The sequence below is a fragment of the Tachypleus tridentatus genome, chromosome 12 (assembly GCF_004210375.1).
Source record: "Tachypleus tridentatus isolate NWPU-2018 chromosome 12, ASM421037v1, whole genome shotgun sequence".
In the NCBI taxonomy this organism is placed as follows: domain Eukaryota; kingdom Metazoa; phylum Arthropoda; class Merostomata; order Xiphosura; family Limulidae; genus Tachypleus; species Tachypleus tridentatus.
Window position 1 is genome coordinate 124,730,000 of NC_134836.1, and position 13,600 is coordinate 124,743,599.

The 13,600-nt window shown below is 33.9% G+C and overlaps 1 protein-coding gene across 3 annotated transcripts in view; it reads left to right on the forward strand.

Moving 5' to 3' along the window:
- Positions 1 to 13,600, forward strand: part of LOC143234603 (dual oxidase maturation factor 1-like) — an 81,433-nt gene that overhangs the window by 2,537 nt on the left and 65,296 nt on the right. For all 3 annotated transcript variants that reach the window (XM_076472063.1, XM_076472064.1, XM_076472065.1), the window contains exons 2-3: positions 1,121 to 1,316; positions 8,068 to 8,125. In XM_076472063.1, the coding sequence (XP_076328178.1) occupies positions 1,121 to 1,316; positions 8,068 to 8,125 (254 nt within the window). The remainder of the gene's footprint in view (positions 1 to 1,120; positions 1,317 to 8,067; positions 8,126 to 13,600) is intronic.

The window sequence follows — 13,600 nt, forward strand, 5'->3', positions numbered from 1 at the left end:
GAAGTAGCCCAAGAGTTGGCGGTGGGTGGTGATGACTAGTTGCCTTTATTCTAGTCTTTTACTGCTAAATTCTGGACGGCTGGCACAGATAACCCTGGTGTAGCCTTGCGCGAAATTAAAAAACAAACAAGCTTGATATAATAAATATTGTAATCCTAGTTTTTTTGGGAGGAAGTGACAGTTCTAGTTTTCGAGTTTCACTCATGATAGGTTAGTTTTTATTTGCTATATAATGTTTCATTATTGTGATGTGGTTTATTTATAGAATTATACTGGTTTTATATATAAAGAGAAATCGAAATATTACCAGTGTAAAAAAATAACTGAGTCTCACTTGATTTTCATTTTGTCAAATAATACAAACATAAATATATCGTTGAGCGAAGACTGCTTTATTATATACTTACGTCAACAAGATCACAAACCCCGATATTTAAAACAGCTTTCGAAAAAGAAAACTGATTGGTGGTTATTGTAAATGGGTTTCGTAGACATTACAAAATCAAACGTCAGATACAACACAGTTTTATCACTTAAGTGTTTTCCGATGTTTAACAGTCAGATGTAACACAGTTTTATCACTTAAGTGTTTTCCGATGTTTAACAGTCAGATGTAACACAGTTTTATCACTTAAGTGTTTTCCGATGTTTAACAGTGAGATGTAACACAGTTTTATCACTTAAGTGTTTTCCGATGTTTAACAGTCAGATATAACACAGTTTTATCACTTAAGTGTTTTCCGATGTTTAACAGTCAGATATAACACAGTTTTATCACTTAAGTGTTTTCCGATGTTTAACAGTCAGATATAACACAGTTTTATCACTTAAGTGTTTTCCGATGTTTAACAGTCAGATATAACACAGTTTTATCACTTCCATTTCCATAACTTTTATCAGCTACAGAGACAGTCTTCACTTTCTTATTGTCGCCATAAGTTCTCATGTGTGGATAAACTATTTATTGTAATAAGTGCTTCGTTCTTTGTGATTTTTAAACTTATCTCTATGCGTGTGTACCATAGAGAATAGTGATATATTGTATCTAAAATAACTGTCTGTTAAACATATGAAAATAGACGAAACATTAATTAGTTTCATCAACTGTGTTTGTTTTTAGTACGTGGAGCGACACCTATCGTAACACCATGTTGAACGGTTGGTTCGATGCCTTCAGAGACAATGGAGGACCCACACTCTACAACGTCTCAAACAGAACTCCAGCTATCCAAGATATCCGTATTATCATTATTTACGTCACATTTACGACTCTCTTTGTTGCTTTTCTCATTGTATTTCCTGGAATTAGGAAGGAGGTACGTCTTTTTACGTCATTACTGTCACGTGGAAGTTTGAACACAAGTTAATCCATACGGACCTACATTTTAGCTTCGGTTTAAATGATTTATCATTTGATTCGAGTCTCTGCACAGTCCGGTGGTTAGAGGGCGCTCGACTTGTAATCTAAGAGTCGCAGGTTTGAATCCCCGTTACACCAAACATGCTCGCCCTTTCAGCTGTGGGGGCATTATAATGTACGGTCAATCCCACTATTCGTTGGTTAAAGAGTAATTCAAGAGTTAGTGGTGGGTGGTGATGACTAGCTGCCTTCCCTCTAGTCTTATACTACTAAATTAGGGACGGCTAGCGCAGATATCCCTCCTGTAGCTTTACGCGGAAATTCATAACAAACAAACTTGATTTGATCAGACACGGGAACTTTGGTGGCACTGAGAATGTGATATGATGTTGGTTCATCGTGTCATCAAAACTTGGGTCGAGTGTGATTCATTGGTAGGGTTAACAAGCTGAGTATCCATGGTTCGCATCTCATTATCTTCCCTTAAAAACAATATTCGTACTTTGGGGCCATGGGTACGTTATAAACGTGACTGTCATATCACTCTACTCGGTCTGAGAATAGTAGCTCTAAAAGATGGTGGCGGCTGGTGTTGACCAGCCGCCTTCTCTCTAGTCTGTCTCTTCAGAATATGGAATGTCTCGCGTACGTAGATCTCGAGTAGGTTTGTGCAAAATTTAACACAAATAACGAACATTAAAGAAAAGTATAGATCGTTGTTGAAGTTCAGGTAATTCGGTTTTAACAGAAGGAGCGAAGCTAAAAATATTCTGATAATTACGTACTAGGTTCAGGGATTGTGGTAAGACTTGTCCACATTTATTGATGTTTCTTTACAAACCTATACCATGGACTAGATGTTGTCTGTTCACTGCGGGGATGTAACCCAGGATTTTAGTATTGTAAGTGTGAAAGTTTATCGCTGGTTCCCCATTCTGCACCATTGACGATCTTCACCGTCGAACAAAATACCATCGTTTCTGTTATCAGTTAAGAAGTGAGCGATTGTTTGAACGAATCCATACGACTCGATCCAACGAATGACAGTCAGTAGCTTCAGTATTTGGGACTTTAGAAAAATTTGAAAAAAAAAAATCAATAATCAAGTAACGAAAAAACCGTAGAGGTCGTTAAATGTCTGTTGTTTTTTTTCGGGAAAGGAAATAAAACGTGTTTATGTAAGAGTCATTTATGTTTCTCTTTTCGTAGCTTTCATTCTTTATTAATGTCAAATTTAGATAAACATTTCGCAGTCATTAATAGTATTGAGTTAATGCCTAGTGGTAAACGTGCTGGGTCCAAGGTTCACGTTGCGAAGCCAATGAACACGTCGGGCACTTTTATCTGTAGCTGTGCATGACAAGAATTAGTGTCAGTCCTGTAACATGGTTCAAATCCGTTGTGACAGAATGTATTGATGACTGGCTTTCTTCGTTTTGGTCAGTAATGCAAAATTAGAAAGGCGATAACTAAACCCCAGTAGTCGTTTTGGTCAGTAATGCAAAATTAGAAAGGCGATAACTAAACCCCAGTAGTCGTTTTGGTCAGTAATGCAAAATTAGAAAGGCTATAACTAAACCCCAGTAGTCGTTTTGGTCAGCAATGCAAAATTAGAAAGGCTATAACTAAACCCCAGTAGTCGTTTTGGTCAGTAATGCAAAATTAGAAAGGCTATAACTAAACCCCAGTAGTCGTTTTGGTCAGTAATGCAAAATTAGAAAGGCGATAACTAAACCCCAGTAGTCGTTTTGGTCAGTAATGCAAAATTAGAAAGGCGATAACTAAACCCCAGTAGTCGTTTTGGTCAGTAATGCAAAATTAGAAAGGCTATAACTAATCCCCAGTAGTCGTTTTGGTCAGTAATGCAAAATTAGAAAGGCGATAACTAAACCCCAGTAGTCGTTTTGGTCAGCGATGCAAAATTAGAAAGGCGATAACTAAACCCCAGTAGTCGTTTTGGTCAGTAATGCAAAATTAGAAAGGCTATAACTAAACCCCAGTAGTCGTTTTGGTCAGTAATGCAAAATTAGAAAGGCTATAACTAAACCCCAGTAGTCGTTTTGGTCAGTAATGCAAAATTAGAAAGGCTATAACTAAACCCCAGTAGTCGTTTTGGTCAGTAATGCAAAATTAGAAAGGCGATAACTAAACCCCAGTAGTCGTTTTGGTCAGTAATGCAAAATTAGGAAGGCGATAACTAAACCCCAGTAGTCGTTTTGGTCAGTAATGCAAAATTAGAAAGGCTATAACTAAACCCCAGTAGTCGTTTTGGTCAGTAATGCAAAATTAGAAAGGCGATAACTAAACCCCAGTAGTCGTTTTGGTCAGTAATGCAAAATTAGAAAGGCTATAACTAAACCCCAGTAGTCGTTTTGGTCAGTAATGCAAAATTAGAAAGGCGATAACTAAACCCCAGTAGTCGTTTTGGTCAGTAATGCAAAATTAGAAAAGCTATAACTAAACCCCAGTAGTCGTTTTGGTCAGTAATGCAAAATTAGAAAGGCTATAACTAAACCCCAGTAGTCTTTGACCTGGCTGTTTAGCCCATGTCTCGCATAGAGTTTAGTTCAGGTTGTAAAGCAACAAAATCCCTGTTCGAATCCCTCCAGTTATCGACACAAGAAAATCGTGTGCTGAGCACTTTGTGACCGTGGGTGCGTTATAAGAGTAATCGTATAATCCAGTTAATTCAGTCAGAGTAGCTTATTTGATGGCGGCGGGTAATGTTGACAAGCCGCAAAGCCGCATTCTAACTCGTCTACCACTTCAATATTATAGACGGCTGACGCAGCTAGCCTTCGAGTAGATTTATAAGAAATTCAAAACAAACAAAAATTAAAAACGAGTTCATGAAGAAATATTGGTTTTCAATATCTATGTCGGTCAAACGTATACTTCAGTTACATGTGCATCTATTATTGTTTTGGAAATTTTAATCCTTATATTCTGTGCGCTCGCTTTATAGCAAAGCCGCATGAAGCTACCTGCTGTGTCCACCGAGGGTAATTGAACCCCTGATTTTAGCGCCATACCACCATGGGGTCTTTCTTTATATTCTAAGTGGACAGACTACTGTGAGCATATACTTAAATGTCCCTTCATGGGTCAGCAGAAAATTCACTAGCTTACAACTCTAAAATCTGGGGTTCGATTCTCCGCGACAAACAGACTCATAGGTAGTTCATTGTGTAACTTTGCATTAAAGCAACAACAGTCTTTTAGCCTTTATGAAAACAAACAAATGAACAAAAACAATCAGGTTAATCTTGTTGAATGTGGAGCTACGTAAAGGGCTGTTTGTGCTGTGAGCCTAAAACAGGTATCGAAATTCCGATTTTAATGTTATGAGCCTTCAGACTTAGCGCTGAGCCACTTGTACTGGAACATAAACTTTTTAAGTTTTTTTATTGGTACACAAATGTTTTTACCAGTTTTTAACGGTACACAGCTGCTTTTTAACAGTTTTTTTTAACAATACACAGATGCGTTTTACCAGTTTTGTAAAGGTACACGTGTTTTTAGTAGGCTTTGTAAAGGTACATGTATGTTTTTACCAATTTAAGAGTGCACATATTTTTTAGCCGGTTTTGTAACGGTACACCGATGTTTTTACCAGTTTTTTAAAGGTACACGGATGCGTTTAGCAGTTTTGTAACGGTACACAAAACAGTGATTTTTGTTTTCCATTTTCACGTACCGATGCAAAACCGGCTAAAACCATTTAGCCCCTAACAATCTGTCCATGCCACTCAACTCACACTCTAGGGGTTCGCGTGTTCGAATCCCCATCTCGCCAAACTTGCCTGTTCTTTTCAGTCGTGGGAATGTTATAATGCTCCACCCCTAGTTGTGTGACGTCAGCTTATGGCGACGATTAAACTTATAGTATTGCACAAGCTACGATAGAGACGTAGTGTCGCTAGCTAGCGTGTGGGAAATAGAATACTAGACCGCCACTGTCCTAAATCTGTCAGGCTAACCTCTGGAGTAGGTCTTCCCTTTTGACTAGCTAGAAGCAACGAACTAAAAATAGACCTATATCTAAGTACATGGTCGAGCTAATTTCTTTGTTTTGAATTTCGCGCAAAGTTGCACGAGGACTACCTACGCTAACCGTTCCTGATTTAGCAAAGATAAACTAGAGGGAAGGCAGCTAGTCATCACCACCCACCGCCAACCCTTGGGCTACTCTTTCATCAACGAATAGTGGGATTGACGGTCACATTATAAAGTCCCCTCCTCAGCTGAAAAAGCGAACACGTTTAGTGTGACAGGGATTCGAACCCGAGACCCTCAGATTACGAGTTGATCACCCTGACATTTAGACAAAAGATATAATTAAAATAAGAAACCTTCACATAAGTATCTTTGTGAAACTTTTACTGTGCACCCTGTTATTACGAAGTTGTTCTAAGTGTGTTTTTTATTGTAGTTTTAACATCGGAGATTCATGTTGTGTTTGTCAATTACATTCCTTTATAGGCTGTCATGACCTTGGAAGTTTTCTTGACTTTTATTGCCTAAACGTTTAAAGCGAAACATGTTATTATTATATGTATTATTGATACTGTAACGTAACTGTTTTGAAATCCTGTATTAATAAACAACTTTTACTTTTTGTCACATTACAAAGAATGATTTTAACAGACCCGGTTTGCAGAATGTGTGAGAAAGGATTTACTTTGAAATATCAAAAGCTAACACGTATTAGTCAAAGCACGATCAGTTTCTTTGTTTGCTCGTTAAGCACTAAGCTACACAAGGGGCTGGCTATCTGTGCTCTGCCCACTACGGGTATCAAAACCCGTTTTATAGCGTTGTAAATCCGACTTTAGGAAACTCCAGTTTTTAGAAGTAACATTTCACAAAGTTAAATAATGGCAGGGTTTAAAATATGTAAGTGGTCTTGAGATCATTTGACAGTAAGTGACTGTCACTAGTTGGCGATAAATTCAACAATAAGCGGACAGCAAACACTCCACTTCTTTTGAAATAAAAAAATAAGCACATCCACAAACATCCAACAAAAGGTCAACCATCATTTTGTTGTAACACTACATGAACAGTAATTATTGTTAAGTTATATTACTAGGCTTAACATCTCTGTATAGCTATAGTATATTAGCTATACTACCAGTTTTGTACTACAATTCTGTTTGTACTATTTGCACTCTGTTAGTACTATAGTATATCAAATATTTCAATCATCGGCTATCGTATAAGTAGATGTATGCAATACTCAAATAACATGCTAGCATGCTCTATCCTTCTGGCGTAATGTTCGTAGTCGTGTCATAATAATTATGTGTTAATTTAGAGTACGAAGCACTCAGTCGTATTTTTTTTTGTGTACACCTTAGGTAATTCAACCAGCAGATAATGAACGTTCACATAAACATGATCATAGTGATAGTATTTCTTTTACAACACAAAAATAGAAGGCTTGGGGGACCCCTCCCCCAAGCGTCGTGCGAGGTTGATACATGTTTTTACTAAATACGTATCTAAGAAGCAAATACGTGTACCCTGTCCAAACAACAATATATATTTATATTTTCTAGATGTATGTAGGTCCGCTTAGCCAATTTTAAATTTGCCAAAGGCTTCGTGGTGAAATCATTGTGTATCAGGGCTGGTGGTAACAACCCAGGAAACCAAGATTTTAGTGTTTTTGTAATTAAGCACAAAGCTACACAATCTGTGCTTTGCCCACCACGGGTATTGAAACCCGTTTTCTAACGTTGTAAATCCGAACACATACCGCTGTGCCACTGGTGGTCTCAACTTTGGAAAACCCCAGTTTTTAAAAATAATATTTCATGAAGTTAAACAAAGATAAATATGCAAGTGGTCTTAAGATTTTTTTACAGTAGGTGACTGTGAGTTGTTGGTGATAAATTCAACAATAAAGGACAGCAAACACTCCACTTCTCTTGAAATAAAAATAATCAATGAGAAAAAATTAATTAGTGTGTGATGTTCAGGACGTTAGATGTAACTAAACTGATCTGTACTTTTCGTGTCTATCTCAGTTTTATCCTACCAAATCCTGCTCCCCCAAATAAAGAAGAAAAATTTATTAAGAGACTCTAGACTTAACATTGACATCAGCTGTCAATTTCCATGTGCTTCATCTTGTAATGATTGAACTTGTTGAATACGATGTTGTCAGTTTGTCCGTACTTACTTGGTCAGTGGAAACTGACTTATTTTAGTTTTTGTATATTTTTTCCTGTGTTGTTTCACTTCTTATTTTTTTAGTTTAGTCATTCAGTTTCTGAGGTTTTCACATGATCAATGAGATATTCACAATGTTATTTCTGAATCTGATTTAATTATTTACCACGTAATAAGTACTAATACTACTACTAATAATAAGTACTTATTAATAATCCATTAGTAACAATAACGATGTGATTTTAATAGATCACTTTCTACTTCCAATTTTATGCGAAATAAACTTATACGTTTTTGTGTTTTGATTTTACACATTAACTATCTGCTTATAAGAGTATTAAGGAAAAAAAGACAACTAAGAAAACAGGTCAGCAGCAAAGTGAACTGATTGGGGGACTTATACGAAATAGTAAATCAAGACGACGTAAAGACAACTTATTAGAGTTGGAATTAGATTTGAAAACCTCATATACATATGTTTTTAACCTAGACTATAATAATTTCTCACTTATTTTGCTTTATTTTTATAGAAACTCACTACATTAGTCAGCGTCACTGTTAGTCTCTTTGTTGGAGCTGTTATCCTCAGTAAGTACTATATTTTATTCTACACTGTTAATTTAATTTTTATATTTGTTATCCTCAGCAAGTACTATAAATTTATTCTACACTATTAGTTTAATTTTCATATTTGTTATCCTCAGTAATTATTATATTTTATTCTACACTGTTAGTTTAATTTTTATAGTTGTTATCGTCAGTAAGTACTATATTTTATTCTACACTGTTAATTTAATTTTTATATTTGTTATCGTTAGTAAGTACTATATTTTATTGTACACTGTTAGTTTAATTTTTATATTTGTTATCGTCAGTAAGTACTATATTTTATTCTACACTGTTAATTTAATTTTTATATTTGTTATCGTCAGTAAGTACTATATTTTATTGTACACTGTTAATTTAATTTTTATAGTTGTTATCGTCAGTAAGTACTATATTTTATTCTACACTGTTAGTTTAATTTTCATATTTGTTATCGTCAGTAAGTACTATATTTTATTCTACACTGTTAAATTAATTTTTATATTTGTTATCGTCAGTAAGTACTATATTTTATTCTACACTGTTAATTTAATTTTTATAGTTGTTATCGTCAGTAAGTACTATATTTTATTGTACACTGTTAGTTTAATATTTATATTTGTTATCGTCAGTAAGTACTATATTTTATTGTACACTGTTAGTTTAATTTTTATATTTGTTATCGTCAGTAAGTACTACATTTTATTCTACACTGTTAGTTTAATTTTTATATTTGTTATCGTCAGTAAGTACTATATTTTATTGTACACTGTTAGTTTAATTTTTATATTTGTTATCGTCAGTAAGTACTATATTTTATTGTACACTGTTAATTTAATTTTTATAGTTGTTATCGTCAGTAAGTACTATGTTTTATTCTACACTGTTAGTTTAATTTTCATATTTGTTATCATCAGTAAGTACTATATTTTATTCTACACTATTAATTTAATTTTTATAGTTGTTATCGTCAGTAAGTATTATATTTTATTCTACACTGTTAATTTAATTTTTATATTTGTTATCGTCAGTAAGTACTATATTTTATTCTACACTGTTAATTTAATTTTTATATTTGTTATCGTCAGTAAGTACTATATTTTATTCTACACTGTTAATTTAATTTTTATATTTGTTATCGTCAGTAAGTACTATATTTTATTCTACACGGTTATTTTCAGTTATATTTATTTTAGATATTAAAATCTTGAAACAAATAGTAGAAAGGAGTATTTTTTCTTTTGGGGGATACTGTGATAACCATTACTTCTAAATGATTCTTTTGCGGGATACTGTGATAACCATTACTTCTAAATGATTGTTTTGTGGGATACTGTGATAACCATTACTTCTAAATGATTCTTTGTGGGATACTGTGATAACCATTACTTCTAAATGATTCTTTTGTGGATACTGTGATAACCATTACTTTAAATGATTCTTTTGTGGGATACTGTGATAACCATTACTTCTAAATTATTCTTTTGTGGGATACTGTGATAAACATTACTTCTAAATGATTTTTTTTGTGGATACTGTGATTACCATTACTTCTAAATGTTTGTTTTGCGGGATACTGTGATAACCATTACTTCTAAATGATTGTTTTGCGGGATACTGTGATAACCATTACTTCTAAATTATTGTTTTGTGGGATACTGTGATAACCATTACTTCTAAATGATTCTTTTGTGGGATACTGTGATAACCATTACTTCTAAATGATTCTTTTGTGGGATACTGTGATAACCATTACTCTAAATGATTTTTTTGTGGGATACTGTGATAACCATTACTTCTAAATGATTCTTTTGTGGGATACTGTGATAACCATTACTTCTAAATGATTCTTTTGTGGGATACTGTGATAACCATTACTTCTAAATGATTGTTTTGTGGGATACTGTGAAAACCATTACTTCTAAATGATTGTTTTGTGGTATACTGTGATAACCATTACTTCTAAATGATTGTTTTGCGTGGATACTGTGAAAACCATTACTTTAAATGATTGTTTTGTGGGATACTGTGATAACCATTACTTCTAAATGATTGTTTTGTGGGATACTGTGATAACCATTACTTCTAAATGATTGTTTTGTGGGATACTGTGATAACCATTACTTCTAAATGATTGTTTTGTGGGATACTGTGATAACCATTACTTCTAAATTATTCTTTTGTGGGATACTGTGATAACCATTACTTCTAAATGATTCTTTTGTGGGATACTGTGATAACCATTACTTCTAAATGATTGTTTTGTGGGATACTGTGATAACCATTACTTCTAAATGATTGTTTTGTGGGATACTGTGATAACCATTACTTCTAAATGATTCTTTTGTGGGATACTGTGATAACCATTACTTCTAAATGATTCTTTTGTGGGATACTGTGATAACCATTACTTCTAAATGATTCTTTTTTGGGATACTGTGATAACCATTACTTCTAAATTATTCTTTTGTGGGATACTGTGATAAACATTACTTCTAAATGATTGTTTGTGGGATACTGTGATAACCATTACTTCTAAATGTTTGTTTTGTGGGATACTGTGATAACCATTACTTCTAAATGATTGTTTTGCGGGATACTGTGATAACCATTACTTCTAAATGATTGTTTTTGGGATACTGTGATAACCATTACTTCTAAATGATTGTTTTGCGGGATACTGTGATAACCATTACTTCTAAATGATTGTTTTGTGGGATACTGTGATAACCATTACTTCTAAATGATTGTTTTGTGGGATACTGTGATAACCATTACTTCTAAATGATTGTTTTGTGGGATACTGTGATAACCATTACTTCTAAATGATTGTTTTATGGGATACTGTGATAACCATTACTTCTAAATGATTGTTTTGTGGGATACTGTGATAACCATTACTTCTAAATGATTGTTTGTGGGATACTGTGATAACCATTACTTCTAAATTATTCTTTTGTGGGATACTGTGATAACCATTACTTCTAAATGATTCTTTTGTGGGATACTGTGATAACCATTACTTCTAAATGATTGTTTTGTGGGATACTGTGATAACCATTACTTCTAAATGATTCTTTTGTGGGATACTGTGATAACCATTACTTCTAAATGATTCTTTTGTGGGATACTGTGATAACCATTACTTCTAAATGATTGTTTTGTGGGATACTGTGATAACCATTACTTCTAAATGATTGTTTTGTGGGATACTGTGATAACCATTACTTCTAAATGATTCTTTTGTGGGATACTGTGATAACCATTACTTCTAAATGATTGTTTTGTGGGATACTGTGAAAACCATTACTTCTAAATGATTGTTTTGTGGGATACTGTGATAACCATTACTTCTAAATGATTGTTTTGCGGGATACTGTGATAACCATTACTTCTAAATGATTGTTTTGTGGGATACTGTGATAACCATTACTTCTAAATGATTGTTTTGTGGGATACTGTGATAACCATTACTTCTAAATGATTGTTTTGTGGGATACTGTGATAACCATTACTTCTAAATGATTCTTTTGTGGGATACTGTGATAACCATTACTTCTAAATGATTCTTTTTTGGGATACTGTGATAACCATTACTTCTAAATTATTCTTTTGTGGGATACTGTGATAAACATTACTTCTAAATGATTGTTTTGTGGGATACTGTGATAACCATTACTTCTAAATGATTGTTTTGTGGGATACTGTGATAACCATTACTTCTAAATGATTGTTTTGTGGGATACTGTGATAACCATTACTTCTAAATGATTGTTTTGCGGGATACTGTGATAACCATTACTTCTAAATGATTGTTTTGTGGGATACTGTGATAACCATTACTTCTAAATGATTGTTTTGTGGGATACTGTGATAACCATTACTTCTAAATGATTGTTTTGTGGGATACTGTGATAACCATTACTTCTAAATGATTGTTTTGTGGGATACTGTGATAACCATTACTTCTAAATGATTGTTTTGTGGGATACTGTGATAACCATTACTTCTAAATGATTGTTTTGTGGGATACTGTGATAACCATTACTTCTAAATGATTGTTTTGTGGGATACTGTGATAACCATTACTTCTAAATTATTCTTTTGTGGGATACTGTGATAACCATTACTTCTAAATGATTCTTTTGTGGGATACTGTGATAACCATTACTTCTAAATGATTCTTTTGTGGGATACTGTGATAACCATTACTTCTAAATGATTCTTTTGTGGGATACTGTGATAACCATTACTTCTAAATGATTCTTTTGTGGGATACTGTGATAACCATTACTTCTAAATTATTCTTTTGTGGGATACTGTGATAAACATTACTTCTAAATGATTGTTTTGTGGGATACTGTGATAACCATTACTTCTAAATGTTTGTTTTGCGGGATACTGTGATAACCATTACTTCTAAATGATTGTTTTGTGGGATACTGTGATAACCATTACTTCTAAATGATTGTTTTGTGGGATACTGTGATAACCATTACTTCTAAATGATTGTTTTGTGGGATACTGTGATAACCATTACTTCTAAATGTTTGTTTTGCGGGATACTGTGATAACCATTACTTCTAAATGATTGTTTTGCGGGATACTGTGATAACCATTACTTCTAAATGATTGTTTTGTGGGATACTGTGATAACCATTACTTCTAAATGATTGTTTTGCGGGATACTGTGATAACCATTACTTCTAAATGATTGTTTTGCGGGATACTGTGATAACCATTACTTCTAAATGATTGTTTTGTGGGATACTGTGATAACCATTGCTTTTAAATGATCGCCTTGCTAGTTTTGAGTGAAAAGTTTTAATGAATAGATAGAATGTTGTAATTATTTACAACGTTCGACGTGGTGTTTTGTTGTCCACCATTTTGTTATAGGATTGTATGACGTTAGCCTGGAGGGGCCGAAGGAGTGCCACAATATTCAAGATATGTGAAATTATATTGTAATGAATGCTCGACTTTAATGTACATTACTTGTGTAAAGGAAGAGGTTTACTGTGTGTTTATTTGTCTTGTAGAAAGAAGACTCACCCTTAACTATACTGGTTTTACTCAGCTCACGAGAAACTGGTATAAAAAGTGACATCTAAAGCTGATTTTGTTATGTATGACCATTGTTTGGGTTCATCACGTTAAAATATCTTCGTGATGTATCTTTTGCACTGTTTCACGAATATCACGAGCCCATAACAAAGTCAGTGACAAATATAACGAACTTCACGCGCGTCCTGGGGAAGGGAAGACGTCTCACTCCATGAGTTAAAACCCTAAACGCATAAAATGATACTTAATATTTAACAACAAAAAAATCCTCGAATACAATAAAAACGCACCACTTCTAGTAAAAATTACAAACTTTTTTTTTGAAGGAGGGAACGTCCCCAGACCCTCTACAAGTCAGTCCCCTTCTCTTCCAAATGTAGTCCGTCCTTTATATATTAACACCTACTTTTC